Below are 25444 nucleotides of genomic sequence, written 5' to 3'. Positions count from 1 at the left end.
TTTGAACAGAAGAGAGACTTTCTTTCAAACCGAGCGGTCTGTCGCCATGAGCAATTTGCTACCGATTCAGTTTTGTCGGAAGCGTGAGTGTGCGTGTATACCTAACAGTTAATGTGCATTGTATTGTTGTGCGTGAATTTTATTTTTAGTGCTGCCATTCTGAGTGAAGTGCGATGTTTGAATATTTGTACCATTGTGGGCCTGTGTGACTTTTCAACGGGGAGATTGCAGAAGAGACTGCAATTTTTTATGCATTGCATCTAGCGGAGAACGAAACCGGATAAGTGGAAAGTTTATGAGGGGGAGGAATACAAAACCGTGGGTAAAGGTAAAAAACGACTAAATTGTCCATGGTTTTTTTTTTTAATTCGGTACACAGATATGCGAGTTTTCTGAGTACGGCTTATACGCCGGAGTGGTGCCTCTGGTGCGGAACACGACTCTGCAGCTGACCATTATGCTGGCCCTCTAACAAAGAGAAATTGGCCATCCCTGGTTTAGACATTGCATTCCAACACCGGCTCTGAAGTACTGTCTGAATAAGCTAATAAAAATGACAGGTACGAGAGAAAATGAATAGGACTTGTGGAAAATCCGAGAGAAAAGTCGTGAATCTTGGGAAATTTATCACAATCGTGACCATCGCCAGGTTGTTGAGATGAGTCTTAGAATTGCAATATGGCGTCTTTCATCTCGTATCTTTTTTTATGAATAAACATCTATGGAAAAGAAAATAATGCGCATGCTATGAAGAGGAAATCAATTTGTATAACAATAAATGCACATGGTGTCTCATAAATAGCAAATAATTTAAAAATTGAAGGAATCGTTTGATATATTTGAATGCAATTTGCGAAAAAAATTATTCTCACGAAGAGGGATTTTTTTCTTTTCACACAAGAAAAGTTTGTTCAAATTTTTGCCGATAGAGAGCAGTGCACGGAAACAAATCACAGAATTCCATGGCCTGAACCTTTCTTCATTCTCTTCTGTGTCCGAAACGTTCATAAAGCTTCAGCAGGTTATTCGCGACTGAAGTGAATTTTAAGAATTTATGGGTCACCCCCGGGGCTGGAACTAGAAGGGGAGTAGGAGGAGCAGCTGTCCCGGTTGGCAAATTTTAGGTGGAAACAAAGACACTATTATATAAAATTTTGAATTTTAAATTTGTGGAGGCGGCAAAATCATGTTCGCCCCGAACGGCGGGCGATTATTTTTTCTCCCTTAATTCACCCACGGAGAAAAAACGTACACAGTTTCAGAGCCACGCGTCGGTCCTAAACACAGGGCCTCCTCCGTAGGTGGTACCCGTAGGCAGGTGCCTAGTTTGCCTAGGCAGAAGTTTGATTCTGAAATCAGATGGCTCTGACACGATTTCAGCCGGAGATAAATTTTATTTGTTTCTTCTTTTTTCCCAATTTAATGAAAATCCAGACTCACAGGCATGACAAAAGTCTCAGCCGAGAGGCCAACCTCCAGGGCAGAAATACAGACTGTAATATATAACGAGGGATCACTAGAATATCTTTTTTTTACCATTAGATTTTGGGATATCCTTAGTTATTGTATAATAGGATATCCTATCGCATAATGACAGTCGTGTGTGTTTCAATTCCTGTCTCTTGACATCCGGAGACAGTTCTATCTATAGAGAATTAAGTATTTTCGATATGGTGGATATTTATGGTAATTAGGATGAATCATTGTGGTTTTTCCTCGTTAGATATGCAAAGTTATTTGTGATAATTATTCAGTCGAAGGCCCAAGGACCCAGGGCTGAGAATTTAACCTTCAAGTTAATTTTTTTTAAGTTTTCTGCTATTGACATAGCAGAAATCGCTCTAACGCCCGTATATCTCAATTATCATATCTTCTCTAATGAAGTAGGCTTTCTTCTGATTTCTAGCAGCTGCAAAGTAAAGCTGGGTTTTCCTAGGATCAGGTTATCTGCGCCGCGTGCTGCGTAAAAACCGCTGATTGGTTAAAAAACTTGAATCTCAGGTTTTCAACTAATCTTCTCCTTCACGCTACACACGACGCAGAAATCCTACTCCCGGCTTAGGATGTGGACATGGTGCGTCGTATTTCAGATTCTGGAAACCCGCCTCGTCTGCGATTGGTTAAAAACTCGAATTTCAACTTTTTTTCAGCTTGAAATTCGGGTTTTTAACCAATCGGAGATGACGCGGGTTTCCAGAATCTGAAATACGGACGCACTATGTTCACACCCTTAAAGGGTATAAAGAAAAGTATTCCGTTGAGAAATCAACTTTACAAAATATCTCTGGGCTTGTCTATGGAGGCGGGATATCTCGTCAATTCCGCTTAAAGCGTTAAACAAGTGTGGCAGATTCAGCTATACTCGGCCACAAAATATTAGGGATTGCCAAAACGGCACATTGATTGAATACTTATTTTGACCAAAATCTTAGCTTCTATGAGTTTTTGAATGACCCTCCGCAAGAAATCCCTGAAGTGCTTGAAGAGTTAAAAGAGCCCTACATTCATTTTCGAGCAGAATGTATAGAATCATTTGTGGCGTCGGGCTGAGTGCTATCAGCATATTCAGTGACATAATTCATAAGTCTACAGGTACCTGCATGTTTTACGTCACGTGGCCCAGTATAGTTTAGTACCACTACTCATGCCTTTTTTTATTTTACTTTCGACACAGCTTGTCATAACTAATCCGGAGAAGAGATCATCCATCATGGAAAGAAGGATGAACAAGATCATCACGGGTGGCGTTAGTATAGGTGAGAGGAGTATGCGTAATAAATCATGTTGTTATTTATCATTCATGTTGTTGAATATCATTATTAATTGTACTCCGGTTTTTTTACTCCCATCAGATGTGCATGTGACGGCACCATTCCAGAAAAGATGTTTGGAGCTGTTCCAAGGCGGAAGCTCAAACAAGAAACCCATAATATGGCCAGCGCTGAGGAGCTTATTGGTATGTGTGCACGACCATGTGACCTATCGATTTTTTCTTATTCACTCATTACTGTTACGAGCAAAATCGTACAATGAGACGGTTGTAGTAAGCACTACCACGGATAGTAAGTTGGAAAACAAAAGAAAAGACCTATTTTTTCTGGTTGGGAAATTAGGTCTCATCATCTTTGTGGGAAATCTCTGAAAATGGCGCCAGGTTAGTAGTGACGCCCTACGTTAGTGCTCACCTAGATTCCCGCTCTTCTTTCTGCACGTAATGGCTAATGGCTTTTCTCGTTCCCTTCGGAGTTTTTTTATCTATGACAATACATTATTCTTTCATGTATCGCCATTGAGAAGTTCATCGCTTTTAGTGGCCTGACAACAATTTCCAACTGTTCTATTATACAAAAATGATAGCATGGGCGCTGATAAGTAGAAAACAATGGGGGGGGGGGGGTTGAATTAAGTGTCAAGACGTCCCGTATATGTATCCCAGAATTCTTCGCGTAATACAGAAAGGCGTACGCCGTAGGAAAGGTACACGTACCTCCTCTAATAGAAAAACATCTTCGCATCAAGTTTGAGAACTCAATTTTTTTTCTCCGCAAGAAATTTCTGCCCATTCTTATTTTTGCCCTATCTAGTTCCAGCAGTGTTAGCCCTACCAGTACTGACGGTACTTTAAAGTACTACCAACTTTTTAACTCCCGTAACATCCCTTAAATAAGTTGTTGGGTGTTGATATTTTAAAATACAGTTAGGATGTATTACTGCTTCACGATTACTACGGTTACCAGATGGCAGAACAAGTGTGGGACTATTAATTTTTTAAATATGTAAATTCAGGGCCACAACTAGATGTTTGGTCACCCGGGGCAAGTGCGTATTTTGGCACCCCCCTGTAATGTTGAAGGAGAGGTTTGAGAATAAAATTTGCGCCCCCTCTGGTCCGGGGCACGAGACCCGCCTGCTCCCTCCTAGTTGCGGCCCTGTGTAAATTAATGAAAAATTCAATTAGATGTTTCTTCCCTGTAAAAGTGTTTACTAGTAGAACATTGCTTTTTCAAAATGTATATAAAACGCATTATGACTTTCTTCGTGGTAAAATAACTAAATATTCCCGAAACTGTATTATCAACATATTTTAATTGGTGCTGAGAGATTAAACCTTCAACTACCATGTTAATTAATTCGTTTTGCACACTAAATAATTTTCTGAGGAAAAAAAAAATTATTTTTTGGTTCTTAGGCCTTAATTAGAACCAAAATCCCTTGCTAAAACATTATTAACATGGTAATTATTTCATATATTTTTTTCATAATGTGGGACTAAAAGTATGACATTAAAATACTGCTCATACACATGAACATGGGTGGTCATAAAATAACTTTGCGGATATACGATCCTCTTACGGCGGCTCGTATATCAGCAAAACTCAACTAACGCGAGTGAAATTCGAGATGTTTCTATCAATTTATAAAAATGGATGTTGCCATTTAAATTTTTGTTGCTCCGCAAAGAGCTACAGTTCTATTTTTCTTCCCACTTTCGAGATCATAGTCAATTTCACCTAAATGTCGAATTTTATTTTCATTGGTTGGTTTTTGCGACCGCTAGGGCTCTCATATCGGCACAGTTATTTTATGACCACCCTGTATAGGTGTTGTGGCTAACATCAGTATATTGTGAAATTTTATAAGGCCCTCGAAATTTTACTACGGTGGGTTAGGTTTCCCCAGGTTCCTGTGCCTATGGCTGATAGTGGTGCTGATCTACTCAGGCACTTTGAACCTGCTGCTCATGAGCTCTCGGAAGTACACGTAGTGCTTGATGCTCGTTCCCGATTTCGTGATCGCGAACACTTGTTCAACGTCTCAATTAAACCTTCCCCCCCCCCTCCCCACCCTACCTTTTACAAATTGCATTCACAGATTAAAATCATCCTGATTTCCCATACATACGTATGTCAAACTTGTCATAAGAAATGCTTTTCTTTTGATGATAGGTAGGGAGGCCTACAAGCAGTGCTCACGACTAGGAAAAATATTGATCTCTGTTCTAGCCGATAGGCCAAGAGGTGATAAAAACATAGCAAATATGTCAATGTTTTGAATAATTTAGGTAGACAGCTGTAACTAACGTCTCGGATATCGTGTAATGAAAATATATTCCACAATTGCAATTGTGTGTGTGTGTGTGTGTGTGAATCAAATTTTCGGAAATGACCAATGCATCTTTTTCGTAAAGTAATATTTCTTTGAATGATTACTTTTTTTCTCAGGTATATAATATTCTAATCAACATCGATATTTCGAGAAAATCTGATGGAGATGGTTCTCCAGGAAAGCAGGGTAAGAGCCGAACTACTACACCGCTATACATTGATTATATTGATGTAATTATTTAAGAATAATCCGTTAAAAATTGCATTAAATGGCATGTTTCCCCCCTGGCTAGGTCTCGCTCATCTGTTGATGATCGGAGCTTACAAGGATGCCTTCGTGATGCACGAGCCATCTTCCCTGGAACCCGTGAGCCTGAATTCGGAGAACGGGAGGAGAAGCTCGAACGGACTGCTGTCCTCGGCGGCCACGTCTCCGGACAACTTGCTGGTCTTCAACACCGACCAGCGCAGAGAGCTTAGCAAGACCTGGGGCGGGATCTGCAAGCGGCAACCGATCCAGAACGTCAGGAACTACTACGGCGAGAAAGTGGCTTTCTATTTCGCTTGGGTCGGAACTTTCATCTCGTCTCTTTGGGTGCCAGCCATACTGGGATTAGTGGTGTTCATTTACGGACTGTCGCAAAGGTAATTACTTTTCATCGAGGCTAGTCGACAAATTTATGTTACTTTTAGAAAATATTAAAAAAAAGCACGCTAATTTTTTTGCAAGATATTCAGTGGCAACATTACATTACATTGAATCTACAGCCTACCTCTAGCTTAAAGGAATATCCATGCATGTTGGTTTTTAGAACGCTGGACGCCGCCCGTAAGTAACGGGCAGGTTAGACGTCACGTCGTCCTGGAACCAGGCGCGGATCCAGGACGATGTGACAGGAGGGACAAATTATGTAAGTTCGTTCGATCACCCGTATTTTAAGGTGCAGACAAATTAGCCCCATTATTGGGTTTTTGGGAGGGGGGTTGTCGTTCTTATCGCTCCCCCACCCCTCCACATCCGCACCTGAGTGAAGGCAGATATCTTCAGCTGTGAAAGAAGCAGAGCTAGACAACTTCAGATCCGAATGGAGAGAATTCAAACGTCATCGGCTGCGAATGGAGTGGAGGCAAACATCTTCATCTGCGAATGAATCCGAGGCTGATATCTTCAGCTGCGAATGAATCCGAGGCTGATATCTTCAGCTGCGAATGAATCCGAGACTGATATCTTCAGTTACGAATGAAGATATGCCAGATATCTTCAGCTGCGAAGTGAACACAGCCAGACAACTTCAGATTAGAATGGAGCGAAGGCAGACATCTTCAGCTACGAATGGAGCAGCCGTGTCCAGGTGAACCCATCCGTTAAGACGGCATTGCAGATACTTATCTTAGTCTTTTGGGCTTTCACTTAGGAACGTGAATGCGAGCCGCTCTCCCATTAAAAAAAAACAGTTTCTCTGCAGAGAGTAGGCAGATCTACACCACGATACTGACAAAACATTTAGAAAATTTAAACACTTACCATCTTTACTTCAAAATTATGGAAGACAAATAGCAGCACCAGCCATGCATCTAAACTTGGGCGGAGGCTGTTTGAGCCCCCCCCCCAATAAATTTTTTCGAGGGGGGCCGAGCTACCCCTAGTTAATGGATATACAATGCAACGAAACACTTCCTCTCCTGCGTAAGGTCGTGAGTCCCTATATACAGGACAACTGGCAACTTGCAGTCACCCATGTTTCTTCATTTCGGCACCTCTGCCCCAGAGGAATTTTTACGAGGTTCGTGTGCGGTTAAGTAGTATTACAGTGGAACCTCTCGATAACAGACACCCATGGGACCGAAATTTCTATCCACTAAAGGGAGGTTGTCCGTTAATTTACAGCGAAATACATTGGAGCCAAGGGATCCAAAAATGTCCTTTAACGGGAGGTGCCCACTTATGGGAAATGTCCGTTGCAGGAGGTTCCACTGTTGTAGTAATTCCATTCGCACACAATATCAGCTATGAATAATTTTAGAGGGGGTTAAATATTTACTAATTATAGTAAGCAAGTATTTAATGCCATCTATTGAGCAGATGTCAAATGTTTTTGTGTTTGGAAAATTCAGACTTCTTGCAAGTTTGAGGGCACAATTTCTCTATATTTGTTTCATTAATTTAATAAATTTTTTTTAATTTTTCAAATTTATAAGACAATAATATAAAATTGAAGGAATATTAAACATAAATTTCCTGAATTTTGTATTTTTATCTCGAAAGTTTCTTAGCGTTCCGTTAGATGCACCTTCTAATACTTTTATGGAGGTGTAAATGGTTTCTCTCTCACAGTGAAACGTATAGTATCTGTCACCCGCGCAATACACTGAAGTACTGTGTGTATAACGTAACTATTAAATCTGATATGAATCGTTCACAAAAATTATATAAATTATCATTATTTCAGTTTTTGTGTGTATTTCCCTTAGAGTTCAGACAAAATTAGTAATATACATTCTGCAAAAAACAAAGCACCGTGGAGAAATTGACTGTTTTTATTGAAATGAAACATGTGTAAAGCTCATACGCAGATAATGAAATGATTAAAAATCCAAAGCCGTAGAACCCATAAATGGCTAGCAATTGCACATTGAATGTTCAAATCAGTAATTGGTGAAACCCACCCCCCTTCCCCCAGCGGTGATGAAAGGAGTGATAAAGATTCCTAATCTCACCTTGCGATACGTTCTGCTTTACATTCATCAATTGTTGCTCCAGATCTGCGACATTTCGGGATGCCCGAATCTGGCGGCCTACCATGTCCCATACATGTTCGATTGGCGAAAGGTCCGGTGACCTTGATGGCCAAGGAAGAGTATCAACAGCACGGAGACAGTCCAGACATATGCGAGCCGTATGGGGCCTGGCATTATCTTGTTGGAAAATGGCCCCAGGGTGACGTGCCATGAAGGATAATGCAACTGGCTACAGTTGTCAACATGTCGTTGAGCTGTTAGAGTTGTACGCAGGACGACTAGAAACCACCTGCTGTCGTAAGAGGTAGCACGCCACACCAGAGGTAACGGCTGTATGCCTCTCTAAAACAAAGGTTGATTAGGACCGCTGGCCCCGTCCCCTCCACATACCGATCCGATGGTCATCTGCGTCATAAAGCGGGATTCATCGCTGAACACTGTGATGCCAGTCTGCTGGCAGTCAAGATGATCGGCTGCGACAACACTCTAGAGGATGTTGTGAGGTTAAAGCCGTGTTGTGATGCCATTGGAGCAGTGCGGACCTGTCGCACAATAATCCGGTCTTGCCTCGCATTGGTGCACCTTGGCCTTCCAGAGCCTTCCCTCCGCTGATGAGTTCATAGCAGCAACCATTGCTGCAGCAGTCGTGTCCGTCCGGGGCAGGTGGGGGCCTATTGCTCGGTATGACCAGCCAGGTTCAAAGTCATCACTATAAGGTCTTCGACAACGTAACGGCATTATTGGCTGTGTCTCCAGGGAACTGCAACTCCGACAACGAGAAATAAGCATTTTCAATATGTTTTAAATGCAAAGTGAAATAATACATGTGTAAATATGTATTCCGTACACATTCCACGATGTCCGAACATTTCAAAGTTATTAATACATACAAGCAAAATAAAATAGATCGAGGCTGTAGATAGCTCAAAACAGAGTAATTATGTACTCCCTGCATACTTTTATTTTTGAAATATATGACATCCATATTTGTCATGGGCATCTTTTTATCAGCCACCTCGTTGGGCATTTTGCCTGTTGTGGCCTTGTATTTGTATTTACTGACTAGCCACTCATCTTCACTCTCGACGAGGCAGAAGGTCATGATGCTCATTTTGTCCAGGGTTCCATTCAAGTAAAAGTCGGGAAACTGGACAGTTGACATTCTGGACTTTTTGACATTAAGTAATTTTGACATTCAAAACCGGGTCGATGCTCCCATTATACGCGCGCGCGGAATGTCATCATCTAATTCAACTGTGCAGAAATCAAACCCGTTAGATAGTGTGAGAGAAGAGAAAACACATATGCGTCATAAGCCATCGGAAATCACCCATGGCAATGTACACAAAACGCATTCGATTCGCGAGAAATCGATACGTTACCGTTAATTCAAATCAATTTGTTTTCTTTCTCTTTTTTGCAAAAAAAAGTGATTATATGTAATGAAAAAGCTCACGGCTGGGGTTTCAGAACCAACCACGCAACATCAAAAAAGGTCGCAAAACCAGGGAGAAAAAAAAAACCAGCTACACGACAATCACAAGGCTTCTTAGTAGTTATACAGAACGACTTGGTATTGAATAATGATAATAAAAATGATATTCACACAAAGCATTGGGAAAGAGCACGAATCATCCATCCGTGATCAAACATGCCACACAATGGACGGCGGCCTTGGACTTGATCACTAGGTATCAGGCCTCCTTCGGGCCGTTACAAACAAGGAAAATGAACGGCCTTCATAGGCAATAGCCATTCGTGTGATCATCTTTTCAACTATATTCCTATTTACATGATCACGGTGGGTTTTAAGATGTCGACGCCTATATTCAGTATGAATTTCTTTTCTCTTTTTCTAGGCTGGATATACCCGCGGAGAAACAAGACAACAGTTTCCTCCATTATGTTGAGATAATGAAGAACTCCAGCGACAACACCTTGACGCCATTCTTCGCGGCCATCATCTGCTTCTGGGGTGAATTGTCCATCTTCTTTCAATTTTTACACCGTCTGTGCGAAAACCCGGGGACCCGGGTTCGATTCCCGGAGGAGGCAAATCAATTTTCTTTCCAAATATCAGTTTCGGCATAACATCCAGAAAATTCAATTTCTTAAATTGGAAATAATTCAATGGTTAAATATTTTTAATGATATTTCTCTTACTAGAGCATAGTTTTTGAGGCTTTTTAACGATGTTAATACGTGTGAGACGCCTTAACAACATGACTAGCCAGTGCACGGCCCGCGGACCTCAACTGCAGTAGGGAAGGCCGAATAATGAGATCTAGTGACAATTTTCGGGAATAAGTATGTGAGCCAAGCTTTTCTAATATGCGGCTCCCCACAGAATAGTTTCGTAGATATTTTCACACACACTTACGAAAGAAAACCACTTCAAAGTATAAATAAGCACACTTACAGTAGAAGTCCGTTATAACGACAACTCAAGGGGAAAACTGTCGTTATAATGGATTTCTCGTTATAAAGCCAATGTTTTTTGTCATATTCGCTCTTTGACAATCAAGTGCCAATCACTCTTTATATCTAGATTCTCGTTATAAGCCATACTCGTTATAACGGACTTTTATTGTATATGAATATCTCCAGCTCGTTGCGACGCCCACTTTGAGAATCACTGACATAAACTGATCGGTAAATACTTCATTCAGGTACGGGAAGGGGGAAATTCAGAAAAATCACGGCCATATGATACCCGGGGCCCCAGGGTTTAGAGTTAAACGGGGAAGAGAATTTTATGAATTTCAATAACCTTGGAATATTTTTTATTAAATATGAATTTTCATCAATTCTGAAATAATTTTTCATTAAATATGGAAATCTTCATTATTTCTAAAAATATTTATTTCAATAATTCTGAAAGTATTTTTCTTCAACTATGAATTTCTCATTAATTGCGAAATAATTTTTTTCTACAAATTTTTAAATAATTTCTCATTGAATCTGAAATTATTTCCCTCATTAATTCTGAGAGAAATGCGTTTTCTAAAAATAATTTTGAAATGATCTCTTTCACCAACCCTGGAACACATTCTTTCATTGAGTTTCTTTTTCCAGCACTCCCATAAATTCTGTAACTATGTAAGCCTTATGTGTGTCGGTGGGCCACATGTGGCCCGCGGAGAATGCGTCTAAGACAATTTTTTGCCATTTTTGACCTTTCCCTTGTCAGTAAAATTTCATCAATACTACTTACTCCTCTACCTCCTAACACATATTGGTGGGATTAGAAACGTACTTGGGAGCGGGGCATAGGGTGCTAGGGTGCTCATGCGCTTTCCCCCCCCCCCTCCCCAGACGAAAAAAACAATTGAAATTTCGAAGGAAAATACCTTTCTTATTATAATCGATTTCTGTTAATTTCAATGCTATTTGAAGGGTAAGAACTCACAATTTCTCTTTTAAGAAATTCATTGCGACCCACCCACCCTTTAAGCTATATATGGTAAACCCTTGACTCGCGGACAAAATGTGGCCCTGAAGGTTATCTGATGTGGCTTGCCCCCCTCAAACCAAATTTTGTAAAAATTAACTAAGCGGCGCATTTATAGATCGCTTAAGTGACTCGTTGCACAATTCCAGAGCACTTAAGTGGCCCGTGGCACATTTTCAGATCACTGAAGTAGGTTCGTGGCACATTCAAAGGTCACTTAAGTAACCCGCGGCACAGTTCCAGAACACTTAAAAAACAATCGGAGATCCCTTGAGTGACATGTGGCACAGTTTTAGAGCACTTAAGCGCCCCCCCCCCCCCCAGTGCGGTTCTACATCACTCAAGTTACCCGCGGATCATTCCTAGATTACTTAAGTGATCCGTGGCATAATTACGAATTACTTGAGTGATAATTCCAGAGCACTTAACCGGCCCGGACACATTTCCCGATCACTTGAAGGATCCGTGAAACATTTAGAGATCGCTGAAGTGACTTTGTAAGGGATTTATCATTAGGGAGGATGTTAGTTCAGGTGCCCACAAACTAGCCAAATATTTTTCTCGTTTTTGGCGCACCGAATAAGATGCCATTAAGATATGTAAAATATATTCCATATTTTCATAAAGGGTGATTGATGACGTAAGCATCATCCAAATCCTCCCCTTTCCCCCTTGTCATCAAAAGCCAGAAATTCAGAGCCCCCCCCCCCCATCGATGCTGACGTAATACTTGAATGACCCCCTTATATTTATCATTCGGTTCCAATAGAACTTTTTGTGATTCCAGGCACGATCCTGATGGAAGTATGGAAACGCCGGCAGATCTCGCTCGCCCATCAGTGGCACGTCGAAGATTTCGACACTGTGGAACCTGACCGGCCTCAGTTCTACGGGACCAAGAGCAGGATCGACCCTTTCACCGGACAACCTCGACAGTATTACCCGTTCACCAGGCGGATACTCAAATACTTCACGTCCGCCACTGCCCTTTTATCAATGGTGAGTTCAACGGAAGGAAGTGCAAAATGTGTAACTTGCAACTGGGGTCTTTCCTTTTTTTGTTAACTCTTCCTCCTCGTCTTTGAATCTGATGTGAACGTATCCGATTTCGCGTGGGTTTGTGCGTTGCTTGACACCGTTGACCTCATATGCATGGAAGAGCGACGGAGCGCGAGAAACTGAATCATTTCAAATTCTCCGTAAAATATAACAGTACACGTCGGCTAAAAAGATTATTATTATTCCATTTCTCTCGGATTAAAATCAGCTGTGTATTAATTGGCAATAAGATAGAGTCTTTTCATTCATTCAAAAGCAAACAGACTTTTATATTACTTTCTGGATGAGAGCTGTTTTCTTTCCATGAAAATGTTACCAGCCTACTGCTGGTATTAATCTGCATATCATTTCATCCGATAAAAAAAGTCTCACTGAAGCATTCAGCAGTCCTACAACATTCCACAAATGCATTAACCGCATTCTATACGTTTTGATTTGAAAGATAGATGGCGGCACACACGAGCTGACATCTCTGGTTTACCGCATTTTTTTCTAGACTTTTTTCTTTCTTTCAAATCGACAACTCCGGTCCTATCGCCATGGGCAATATTTACTAAAATTTACTACAAAGTGAATTGCGCAGTAATTGTCAGCACCTACAGGTTACTTCGGAATATCGAAACTCTACTGTAATGCTAATGTGGTACGAAGGACTCAGACATCATATCCGACCCCCCCCCACCCCCCATCAGACCAAGCATACCTCTGGTGCATCGTCATGGGCAATTTACTACCCAATGTCGGAAATCTGCACGTGTAATTAACGATCTGAGTGCGTATCTAATGTTGTGTCTGATTTTTTCAGTGCTGCCATCTATATTTCAAATTGGTAGTGAAGTGTTATGAATATTTGTACCGTTGTTGGCTTTTTTGCTCCCTGTGGCGAAGCTTTTTAACAGGGAGATCGGCTCGCATTCACGCCTCGAAGTTTGGGAAGTTGCAGAAAACTAACTTCAGCCGACCACCTATGTGGCACCGGTGGGAGTACGATTCCCTATGCTTTCCGGGTCCTCACACGATGCGATTCCACCACTATGAGCACTCGACCATCACAACGGCCCCTTTTCTAGACTGCAACATTGAAACATTCCGATAGAAATGATACCCTCAAGGTAATTTGATAGTGAATTGAATTTTTCCCCTTTCATACCGAGGGAATGGTGTGTGGGAGGGTGGGCATTGTGATGGTTTTGCATTGCGGAAGAATGGGTTCTATACCCGAGTTGATCCCATAGTTGAACATAAATCTACCAAAATCTACCTACGTTGTTGTTTTCTTGATGGCTTTTACGATGACAGTCATTCAATAACATCACAGACAATGATTGTCACAACAAACACTGGTTTTTCCAGTGGGTTGTACCAGCACCTCCTAGAGATAGGATAGACCAGCACCTCTATCTGAACTCGTTCAAAAGCATCCCGGTTCTCACACTTTTGTGACGCAAATGCCACAAAAGGATTTCTCCACGGGGCTGTCTTAACAGCATCATAGGCCTCAGGCAAAAATATATTTCGGAGGTCTCCTCGCCCCCTACAAGTTCTAAATAGCAGTCACAACAAGGTCTCCTATGCACTTGAGGCTCCCGGGCCGCTCCCGGTGTACCCATGCGTTAAGACAGCCCTGTGCCATCACCTTATTGTTTCCTCGACAATACTTCATAATTACTAATTCATCGACAATACTTCATAATTACTAATTCATCGACAATACTTCATAATTACTAATTCATCGACAATACTTCATAATTACTAATTCATCGACAATACTTCATAATTACTAATTCATTCATCACAATTTATTTGTTCTTATTGATTTTTAGTCTTTTTCGAGCATTCCCACTATAATCCCATATTCATCATTTCCCCTCTTTATTGACACAGGTCATGTTGGTGTTCATCAGCGTGACGTCAGTGATTTTGTACAGAGTTTACATGACGGTCTCGTTCTGCAAAGAAGGCGATGGTCTATGTGACATGGTGCACGGTACGGTCATCGCGGCTTTCCTCAACACGGTATCCATTATGATACTGGGAAGGGTGAGTATTAGACGAATCTTAAGGTCGAAACGCACACTACGTTGACAGGACGTGATTATCACGGTTCCTCGGACAATTAAACTGATAGATTATGAATATACACTGCTGGCCACCCAAATTGCAACACCAAGAAAGACAAGAGATATCGCAACAATATTTATTTTGTAGATAACATGTTGACCAAGCATCAAATGATTAAATTTATAGACTTCTGTGAAGTGTGGTTCCTGCCAAAATCAGTAGCCAGAGTAGCCGCCATTGTTGGACATCACCGCTGCCACACGCCTCGGAATTGATTCAAAGAGACTTTGGATGTGTTCTTGGGGTACAGCAGACCAAGCAGCTTCCACGCGTTGCCAAAGTTGATCTGGTGTGGCAGCTGGGGATGTAATCTGGGTCAATCGTTGAGCAACCATGGACCACATGTTTTCTATCGGCGAAAGATCCGGAGAGCGAGCTGGCCAGGGAAGCAATTCAATCTGGCGATTGACGAAGAACCTTTGGACAATGCGTGCCACGTGTGGTCGCGCATTATCCTGTTGAAATATGGCTGTGGGCAAGCCCTGAAGGTAAGGAAGAACAACTGGCTCCAACACCTCGGAGATGTAGCGCTGGCTTTTTAAAGTACCGGCAATGCGTACTAGAGGAGTGCGAGAGTGATATCCAATACCGCCCCATACCATAATACCCGGTGCAGGACCAGTGTGGTGGTGCATAACGCAGCTGTTCAGCATCCTCTCTCCACGGTGTCTCCAGACTCGAATCCGACCATCGTGGTGTTGCAGACAGAAGCGTGACTCGTCAGTAAAGACAATTTCATTCCATTGTGCCGTCCACATCCTTCCTTCATCGCACCATTGGCGGCAGAGACGTCTGTGGTTCTGCGTCAAGGGTAGACGAAGCAATGGACGTCTTGCGGACAGACCACTCTGCTGTAAACGGCGTCGAATGGTACGCGCAGACACTGGATGATGCGGTACAGACTGAATGTGCTGTGCTATGGCTCGTGATGTGGCTGAGCGATCCGTCACTGCCATACTCACAATACGCCTGTCATCACGTGAAGTGGTGCACTGAGGTGGATGCGATCGAACACGTCGGTCCGTCGTACCCTCCTGCATCCAACAATCACATATCCGCATTACAGTTGTTTGGTTTCGTCCAACACGACTACCGATTTCCCTGAAAGATAATCCACAATCTCGGTAGGCCACTATCCTTCCTCTGTCGAACTCGGATACTTGATCAAAAGATGATCACTGTTTTCTACGAGGCATAATTGATCGTTTTTTTGAAAAAACCACAAGAAAAACACAATTGCCGTATTTCAAATCGTCGAAATCTCCAAGCCTTAAATAGCGCTTTGAAGTGGCGCCACAGGCGCGCGTGATGTGCGTCTGCGCTGAAATTCTAATCATTTGCATATCTCACCTCCGCTAATGCATGTTGTAAATTTCATATTATTTGCATGCTTCCTTCAGGGTGTTGCATTTACGGTGGCCAGCAGTGTAGTTACACTTCTGAAAGAATGCCATTATCTCTGAGAATTGCAGCTGTTCAAATTGTCATTATTACGAAGGTTTCAACAGCTGGCTGATGCGAAGATGAATTCAGCAAAGAAAATTCAACTACCTTTGCGGAAAATCGAACCCACGTCCTCTCACTTACCCGATTGAGAGCGCTAGACCACTACGCAACCAAGGCGAAGACATAGGCTTAAGCGAGGGGTGCAGTGCACCCTGGCAGAAGTTGGAAAGGAATGGCAGACTAGGATATTGTCTGGACACATAATTTTTTTAAATTTTGAACAATCAAAATTCACAAGACATCAGCGCTTTCACTCTGCTGAGCCTTACCTTGATAACGAAGATGTTGGGAGGGGGGACAGACAAGATCTGGGGCCGTAACACTAGAAACAAGAATGTTAACACACGGGGGCTAGGCTAATGTGAATTTTATTGCTCTCACCCAGTAATTTTTCAGGAGCGGTCAAATACCGGCAAAGAAAGAAACCGGGTACTAACTTGTCCAGGACCTGGGAACACCAGAACCCCCCCCCCCCTAATCCGATACCCTGCAATTATCTTCGCATCAGCCGGCTGTTGAAACCTTCGTACGATCAGCGGAGAGTGACATAATCTTCGGATGCCATTATTAGTTAGAATAAATTACTTGAATGTAGCCATTATGAAATACCAAGATGTTTACCAGAATTATGAGAAGGGGGAAAAAATCATTAACCACAAAAATGCGCCTTGGACGTCTTTTCTCTTGTTCACCGACGGAAATAAAACAAACCTCAGAAATAAACTTCCGTGAAATGGCAATGATGTCACTGTTCATGGTCATAACAGAATTCTTCTTTGCCCCACACTTAACATGTATTTTCTGTTGTTGTCGTTTCAGGTCTATGAAAGTATCGCCGTCAAATTGACCAACTGGGGTGAGCATTTCGTTTACAATAAGGACTCGTTGTAATCACTCATACGACGAGGAAAGTCGTTAAAATACGTGTATTCACGTTTCTTTTCTGTTTCCCCTTCTATCTTTCAGAAAATCACAGGACAGTAAGCAATTACAATGACGCACTAATCATCAAGTTGTACGCTTTCCAATTCGCTAACACGTACACGTCTCTTTTCTACACGGCTTTCTTCAGAAGGGTGAGTTTTGTGACATGTACGTAGTTAGGGACCATTCAAGTATTACGTCAACAGATTTTCAGCCATTTTTCACCCTTCCCCGAAAGCAAAATTTCGTCATCTCCGCCCCCCCCCACCTCCTAACGGATATTGGGATCAGAAACGTGCGGGGGAGGGCATGAGCCCCCATACCACCCCCGCCCCCCGACAAAAATTCATTTGTAATGCAAAAAAAAAAAAAAAATTAAAACATCGAAAGAAAATGCCTTTATGTATGTTGTTATAGTCATTCATTTTAATTTCAATGCTATTTGAAGCCCAAGAAGTCAAAATTTCTCTTTTAGAAATTCATTGCGATCACAACCCCTAAGCTGTTTGTGCCCCCCCCCCCCATGGTGGATCCTGCGGACACCCGTGATTGAGACTGCCCCTTCGAAAATAAACCACCGCCACCATCTAACACTGCTGCTGTGAACATTGCTAAATGTATATGTACGGTATTTATGCACGGTGATTATTTTTCACATGATTATAGACTGAACACACTATATTTTTAGCTTGTTTTTTAAGTTTATAAATCACTGGTTTAAGTTAAGCATTAATTAAAGGAGTAGTAAGATTGCCGTTGTGTGCTAGTTGGGACAGCACACAACGGAGCACTGAGCTCTCGTCTTCTTTATCATGGTTTCCTCTAAATTCCAAAGAGATGTTGATCAGTCAATGGCAAGATGGTTGAAGCAAGGAGGACTTATTAATGGGGGGGGGGGGGGAATTAGTTCAGGTGACCACAAACTACTGGAAAGGTTTTTTCTTGTTTTTAGCATTCCCAGTAAATATGATATTAAGAATATTTCACTAATTTTTACAGGGTGGTTGATGAAGTAAGCATCATTCAAACCTCTCCCTCCCGGTCCTTAACATCAAGCGTCAGCAAATCTGAACCAGCCGTCATCTCCCTCCCCGATGATGACGTAATACTTAAATGGCCCCTTACGATTCGAAAAATTATTCTCTTCGTGTTACTCTAGGATAGCGTTTCCTCAACCCATGGTGTAACGACCATCTCCGGTTTTCAGCGATGACACACATTATTGACGTAAATTATTATTATTATACAAATACAGTCAAACCTCGTTAGTACGTCACCCGGTTAACACGTCACTCCGCTTACCGGGTCACTTTTTTTGGAATTCCTAATTGTCCTCAGACAGGAATTGGCACAGCTATGGTTTACTCCGTTTAACGAGTCACTCCGCTTACTAAGTCATATTTTTGCTCTCCCAAGAGTGACTCATTAACGAGGTTTGACTGTAATTTAATTCTAATTAATTTTAAAAAATTATTCAATTTTTGTAATTGATATGCAAGGGATGCCCCACAAATTTTTAAATAGTTTAAGGAAAAATTCAAGGCATTGGTATATTTGAATGCGAAAAAGTTATTCCCACGAACAAATTTTTTTTTACTTAAAAGAATTGTGGACAGAGAGCGCTGCTAAAAAAGCAAACCGCTGGAAATATGCTAATCCTATAAAATGCAGGGTGTACGCTTAACAGCTCATTTCTGAATTTACCTGTTACTAGCGGTTACATAATGTTTTCTTTATGATGTTGACATAATCATTATTGGTGAAGTTGTTTTATCTCGGCCGAGAATCGCCGGCTGACGCTTTACGAACGTTTCGCACAGAGAAAATATTGAAGAAAGGTTTGAGTCTAATCACTCCTAATTTCAAAACTGGTATCATTGTTCAGACAAGAGGAATGAAGGAAAGCAGATGAGAGAAGAACAGCGCTTTCCATTTTCTCTCCCTCTGCCACAGCTACCCCTTCCCTATGCGCGTTATACAGTCGATGCTCGTTATAACGACCCCACAGTATAGCAACCATTCCATTACAACGACCGGTAGAATAATCAGTTCAAATGTTTTCATGGAACGACTATCGTATATGTTTTACTTTCGACACAACGACCCTCCCAACATGGGTGGAGGTACGGGGGGGGGGGGCCAAGGTCAAAGGTGGAGTCAACTGATTTAATGTATAGGGGCCATTCAAGTATTACGTAAACAGGTTTTCAGTCATTTTTTACCCCCCCCCACCCCTTGTCAGCAAAAGTCAGCAAAACACTGACCCCCTACCCCTCTTTCAGCAAAATTTCGTCAGCAGCTTAGAATATTTCATATCTTTAAAAAAGGGGTGGTTGATGACGTAAGCAACCCTCAAAACCCCCCTCCCCCCTTGTCATTGAAAGTCAGCAAATCCGAAACCCCCTCTCTCCCCCCCCCCACCTTGAATGACCCCATATGTGAGTATATGAATTAACATTACCATCATCATCGTGCCCTCCCCCAGACCTTCAAGTCTATCTCCACCTATGCCTCCCAATATAACGTCCGTTTTCTACGGGACAAGGAGGAAGGTCGTTATTTCGAGCGTCGACTGCACTATACTTTTATAGTCGATTATTCTTTAGAGTAGATTATTTTTGTAGACGATTATTCTTTAATCGTCAAACTGGAGCGGTTGAAAAAAGATAATTGCTGAGGGGAAGTAAAAGGGAAAAAATGCTTTTTCCTTTCACGGGATTTCCAATAAAGAGTTCCAAAGAAATTGAGATATAGGTGAGATAAGAGAGGGCTCGCGCGATTGTATTTCTTCCAATTACACGGGGCCGAGATATCTCGTCCCTGATCGTTAAGAGTTTAATGGTTTGTTGCCATATGGATTGTCGCCACGAACTCGGGCAAAAGCCTTCGGTGTTTTCCAAAGTGGTCGTCGGAATGGACCGGGAGGAGCGACGTATAACGTTAGAACTATACAGATCATTTGGGTTGACTTGGCAATAAATAGAGCTCTCAGAACAATTTTTTTTTCTTTTGACGAATGTGATGAGAAATAAGTTTTGAGGTCTGGCGCTCTAAAAAAAGTTATTAAAAATTAATCTTTCTACACTAGGTGATGCCATCTAGAATTTGGACTTGAAATTACAGTAATTATAATGCACAGTTTGAATTAGCTCAACTTTTTTCTGTCAATGGTAGGATTTCGGTGGAATCGGTATCCTTGGTCTTGGGGAAGCCTACACGGACAATTGCGGGGACCAAGAACGTTCAAACTGTATGTCTCTGCTGTCGTTTCAACTGCTGGTGCTGATGATCATAAAACCGATCCCGAAGTTTATCCGGGACGTTGTCATACCGTAAGAATCAATATGTTATTTTCACTATACTATCTTCCTTCTAATTTATTGCCTTTCTCATAGAAACTTTTAATTTCTAAATCGTTCCCAGGTTCATCAAGAAATGTTCGCGAAGTTGTTGCTTGAACGAGATCAACGATGCTCAGACAGACTCGGGAATCAGCAAACAGAACTATTTGCTCAGGGAGATGTTGAAACCATCAGCCGAAGATTTCCGCCTCGGAGAGTTCACCGAGAAAATGATTCAATACGGTTACCTCATGGTAAATCTATATATTACAGTCATTCTTTTAACCCCTTAACCCAGTGTTTCTCAAAGCGTGCTTCGCGACTCCTAAGGCATTCACCAACCTTTTTCAGGGGCGTCGCGGCGAATTAGAGATATTGATTTTTATGTCTGTTCGAGCATTGAAATTGGTTCGGTTATTCACGCTTAATATCTGTTAGCTATTCAAGGCAATCGCAGATAAACTATGATTAGGGGCAAGGGAACCGCGGGTGAAAAACGTTTGAGAACCACTGTCTTAACCCCTGGAGAACCAAGGGACACGTGTCCCAATGTAAAGTATTGATTAAAAATATGAACGTTTTGATGATTTTTTTTTGTGATTTTTTATCAAATATCTGGTGTATATTTTTGATCGTTTCATTACTGGAAATCATATATTAGCACCACCTATCGAAAAAGTTGCAAAAACTTGCTAGAGAGGTTTTTTTTTTCTTTGCGATTTATATATGACGTTTTACGTTAAATAGATACTTAATGCACTCATTTCAACGCCTAAAAACTTAATGTTACTCCATAAATCATTGTGGTCCTGAAAGGGTTAACAATCAGGGACGAGATAACTCGGCCCCGTGTAAATGGAAGATATCAATTCTCTCGAGTTCTCTCTCCCTTCCTTCGTGACTCTTCATTAGTAACCACCCTGGTTTTCCTTTAATTCAGCATTATCTTTTACCTTTTCTCCCTCGCGATGGTTTGACGTGTAAAAAAATATAGTATAATATACATAGCATAAGGCGGAGATAAACTTGGAAGTCTGGGGGGGGGGGCACGGTCATTATTGCTGGGAGTCACGATGAAGATGATGTCAGTTCATCTATACACATATGCATTAGATCGGTCGACTTCACCTCTGATGCTGGGGGGGCATCTCCACCCATGATGCATAGGGACAGGATAGCATCTAGAGGAATTGCATCTAGAAGTATTCGTGAAATTGTGAACAGCCGACAAAAATCTCTTCTCGGTGAATTTGAGTGGCATTCACACAATATTTTGTGGTACGTGTGGGAGTCTTAATAAAAAAAACACTGGAACAATGCTGTATCTTTTCAATATGGTGACCATGTTACCCGCATTTTGCAGGTTAATGCTGTATTTTCTCTTCATTTTGCCTGAAAAATATAAAAATTCACATCTCACATACTTGTCACATTGAACGTTTTTTTGTCGTGAAATAAATGTTAATCTACTAGATTTGCAGCAGCGCAATTTTAAAGACAGTTATCAATTTTGCTCGCTTTTAACAATTTTTTTTTGGCGAGAATGTGGGAATTCACGATATATCATAATTAAGATACCAATTTACTGCATTTTACTCGTGGAATGTGGCCAATCGACTTATCAGTGACCATTATTTCTCTACTACTTCACCAAACACCAACTCTGGCCATATCGTTATATTGCATTTTACTGCAATTAATGAGATGGGTTGGCTAGAAATGAAGGCGCTGTCTATTAATGGTCGCCTCAAGTTCGTTAGGGAAAATATCTTATCTATATATTCTCTCGGATTCGAACTCAGGACCGTGACAGCAACCTTCACGGTGGTAAACGAGCATCTTGCCACTCGGGCGTTTTTTTTATTGTTTCCTCTACTGGTGGGCCAACCGCCCTTCCCCCCAGCTAATTAATAATTATGATAAATATTAGCTTTGATGACCGTAAGACACTCGGAATCCACCTGAAGCACCATTAATTGAGTTGTGTATGGTGTGGAAGGTCGCCAGCTTTGACAAACCATTGACATCCCTCAACGGTGTATTTAAATTGTAATCTATACCTTGAACATTAATTAGAAACCATGCTCGACTCAAATTCTGCGTAATTTAATTCAGATTAAACAGATATCAAGAGTAACCCTTTTTTCGAGAATCTAAAGGAATTTTTCATTCAAAAAATCTGTTCTTTAAATTTGGAAATGACTTTTTTTTTTAATTTTAAATTTTTGACAGCTTTTCGCCGCGTCTTTTCCGCTTGCACCACTGCTGGCGCTAATGTTCAACGTTTTAGACCTTAGAATCGATATCAAGAGGCTACTATGGTGGAACAAGAGACCCACTCCGCATAGGGACAATGACATTGGTAAGTTTCATTTTTTTTGTAGTAAAGTACAGTGATACCCCGAAGTTACGCGATAGGTGGAACCGATGACAACCGTGTAAGTCGGGGTACAGTTTTTAGAAATACTAGTTATTGAGACAAAATTTTTTAGAAGAACACCTGTCTGTTTGTTTCTTACTACGACTACAATGCTATGGTACTCTTCTATTGCTTCATAAAATCTAACGTGCACCGTGACTGCAATTCTGTCCAGTAAAAAGACTACTATTAGACCCATACATGCACTTTGTCCACATGCCTCTGCGGAATTTCTAATGAATTGGTACATGTTGAAATGTGTGTGTACGTATTGTGGACCAAACGTGAAGTTTGTATCTGCGTAATGCTTGTTTTGTGTATCATCTGCCGTCAACTTTTCTAACCAAGAGTGAAGTGTTACGATGGATTAATTTCTGGTGCCTATGGTATAGGGCAGTGTGGTAGACTTTCTCATGGTGCAACCTCACAACCTGGGTAACGCGAATTCTACCACCAGTCATTGTACCGTTTGATCATTGTTTGGCGTAGCATAACCTTGATGGTCCTTGCACCAATATGAAATGAACTCTAACCCAATCCGAAGGTGCACATGCACCCTCGAATGGTTAATAGCAAATATCGCAGCAAATCCGTCGGAAAAATATCATATTTCTTTCTGGTGAAGTGCTGATTTGCACTCTCCAAAAACGCCTTCTACCACCTTCACGAATGAGATTCGACCGCACATTTTATGATTTAAAAAAATGCTTGTTTACGTGTCTTATATCGGCTTTCAAAGTTTGTCCTACGAATTTAGAATCACCCTGTATTACATATGAGAAACATCAATGAACTGGAACCCCTTTCGTCATCTATCAAATAAAACTGATAAAATTCTTTGAGTAAAATCAGCGACCGGATTTTGATTAATATGCCATGTAAAGACGAATGTGATATGATATTTATTAATATTTTATAAACAATAATATTAGTTGAATTATCAAATTTGCATTTCAAGACAATATTTAAGACAGTTTTCACGAACGAAGACATCAAATGTTTGACAAGCCGGTAGATAAGACAATTTTCCGCAACAAATGTTATTTTCTTTTCTCTTTAATATTATCATTTTATAATTATTATTTTATGCCATATTTTATACCAATGTAATATTGTGTTGCTCCAAAATGATGGAGAATGGGGCTCTTTTGTCCCCTGTGCTATGCATAATATTCAACATTCAGTCATAAAAAATACCCTAAAAGCCAACATTTTAATGGTATCACAACAAATCAGGATGGTACGGTACTCGCTAATTTTTTTCATTCAAATATGATTGATGTTCATGCACCGCAATCACCTACACATTATCCCTACTACATTCAGCATAGGCCAGACGTACTTTACAAAAACCTACGACACGGAGTCACCATTGAGTTGCTCAGTGCTCTCGGATCTGACCATAATCCGGTAATATTCGAGATTGACAGTGGTATCACTTATCAAAATTCCATACATGTTTCGTACAGATTGGACCAACGTCCTTACAACATTGGAAAACGAACCAGTCATTGAGATCAATAGTTTGCCAAAAGAGAGCATTGATATAGCAGCAGAAAAAATTACTGAGGTAATTCAAAATGCCGTAAATAATTCGGCAAGGTGTATTAAGCCTTTAAAAAATTATGGCATCTCTGAGGAGTTGAAGTGTAAAATTAACTTCAAAAATCAACTCCGAAGATGAATGCAGAGTACGGGAGACCCCAATCTCCGTAACTTGCCGACCCGTATGTCCAGAGAAATAAGAAACAGCCTCAAGGAATATCACTCTCAGAAGTGAAAGGATTTCTTTGACGAGGCTGATATATCGAATGGGTCTCTCTGGAAATTAATTAGAATTAGTAAGCCCAGAGCGATCCATCGACATTAACACAATACATGGTACAAATGGTCTTGTATATACTGATAAAGAGACAGCGGAGTCATTCGCTACCACATATGAAGACCAGTTTTCACCAAATAGTAACCAACCGCCTATTGTAGAAGCACACTTTGAACAGGTGGTTAACAACTTTGTACAAAACAACCAACCACATAACATCTTGACGGCTGCTCCCACTGATCGTGCGAGGAAATCCTCGAGATAATTAAAAGACTTAAAGATAAAAAGGCCACTGAGTGTGATAATATCACAAACAACCACTTCGAAGATACTTCCCTCGACAAAAGAAAGGAAAGCAAATTAGAAAAATGTTGATAACGAGTAAAAAGATATATGAATTAAGCATTGAATAACATTTCAACACCGAAAAGTATTGCATTTACCTTCGCTTATTTATCTACTCGTGCTTTCCCTGTACAAATTTGAGAGAGTAAAAACACCGTTATAATAGGGCTACCGTAAAAAAATGCCGCCCTAGGCGGCCACCTCGTCGCCTCATGCCTGACACCGGCCCTGACTGTGGCGAGGATGGGGTTGAACCTTGGCCCTCGCAATGTGAGTCCATCACTGAGACTATTCGACCACCACAGCAGTCATTTTTACATACTGTAGCCTCTCAAAAATCAGCGTATTCTCATCACATACCGCATTCTGATCGAATAAAACATATTTTCCATAATTATCACTTAATATAATCTCTACTATTTCAGCAATAATCCCGTAATTATGATTGAATTTCAGAAATGTGCATTTTCACAAAAAAATCACGTAACTTCGCAATCGCTCGACTCTGGGATAGCGTAAGTCGGGGTATTATTATATGACAAAAAAAAGCTTATTATAAATCAAAAAAAAAAATCGATCAATATACTTAAACATACTTTTCTTTAAATCTAG

General features: G+C 41.0%; 1 protein-coding gene across 1 annotated transcript in view; it reads left to right on the top strand.

Annotated features, from left to right (window-relative positions):
- LOC149088038 (anoctamin-7-like) overlaps positions 1-25444 on the top strand; it is a 30652-nt gene that overhangs the window by 2492 nt on the left and 2716 nt on the right. The window contains exons 2-13 of the mRNA XM_089244103.1: positions 2675-2756; positions 2853-2956; positions 5223-5292; positions 5399-5750; positions 9704-9819; positions 12083-12294; positions 14239-14394; positions 16801-16837; positions 16948-17057; positions 20080-20237; positions 20329-20500; positions 22479-22608. Of these exons, the coding sequence (XP_089100229.1) occupies positions 2675-2756; positions 2853-2956; positions 5223-5292; positions 5399-5750; positions 9704-9819; positions 12083-12294; positions 14239-14394; positions 16801-16837; positions 16948-17057; positions 20080-20237; positions 20329-20500; positions 22479-22608 (1699 nt within the window). The remainder of the gene's footprint in view (positions 1-2674; positions 2757-2852; positions 2957-5222; positions 5293-5398; positions 5751-9703; positions 9820-12082; positions 12295-14238; positions 14395-16800; positions 16838-16947; positions 17058-20079; positions 20238-20328; positions 20501-22478; positions 22609-25444) is intronic.

This window comes from Pholcus phalangioides, unplaced genomic scaffold (genome assembly GCF_987345545.1).
Source record: "Pholcus phalangioides strain wild (caught in Gottingen) unplaced genomic scaffold, Ppha-v1.0 ptg000003l_1, whole genome shotgun sequence".
NCBI lineage: Eukaryota > Metazoa > Arthropoda > Arachnida > Araneae > Pholcidae > Pholcus > Pholcus phalangioides.
This window is presented reverse-complemented; position numbering and strand designations above follow the sequence as displayed.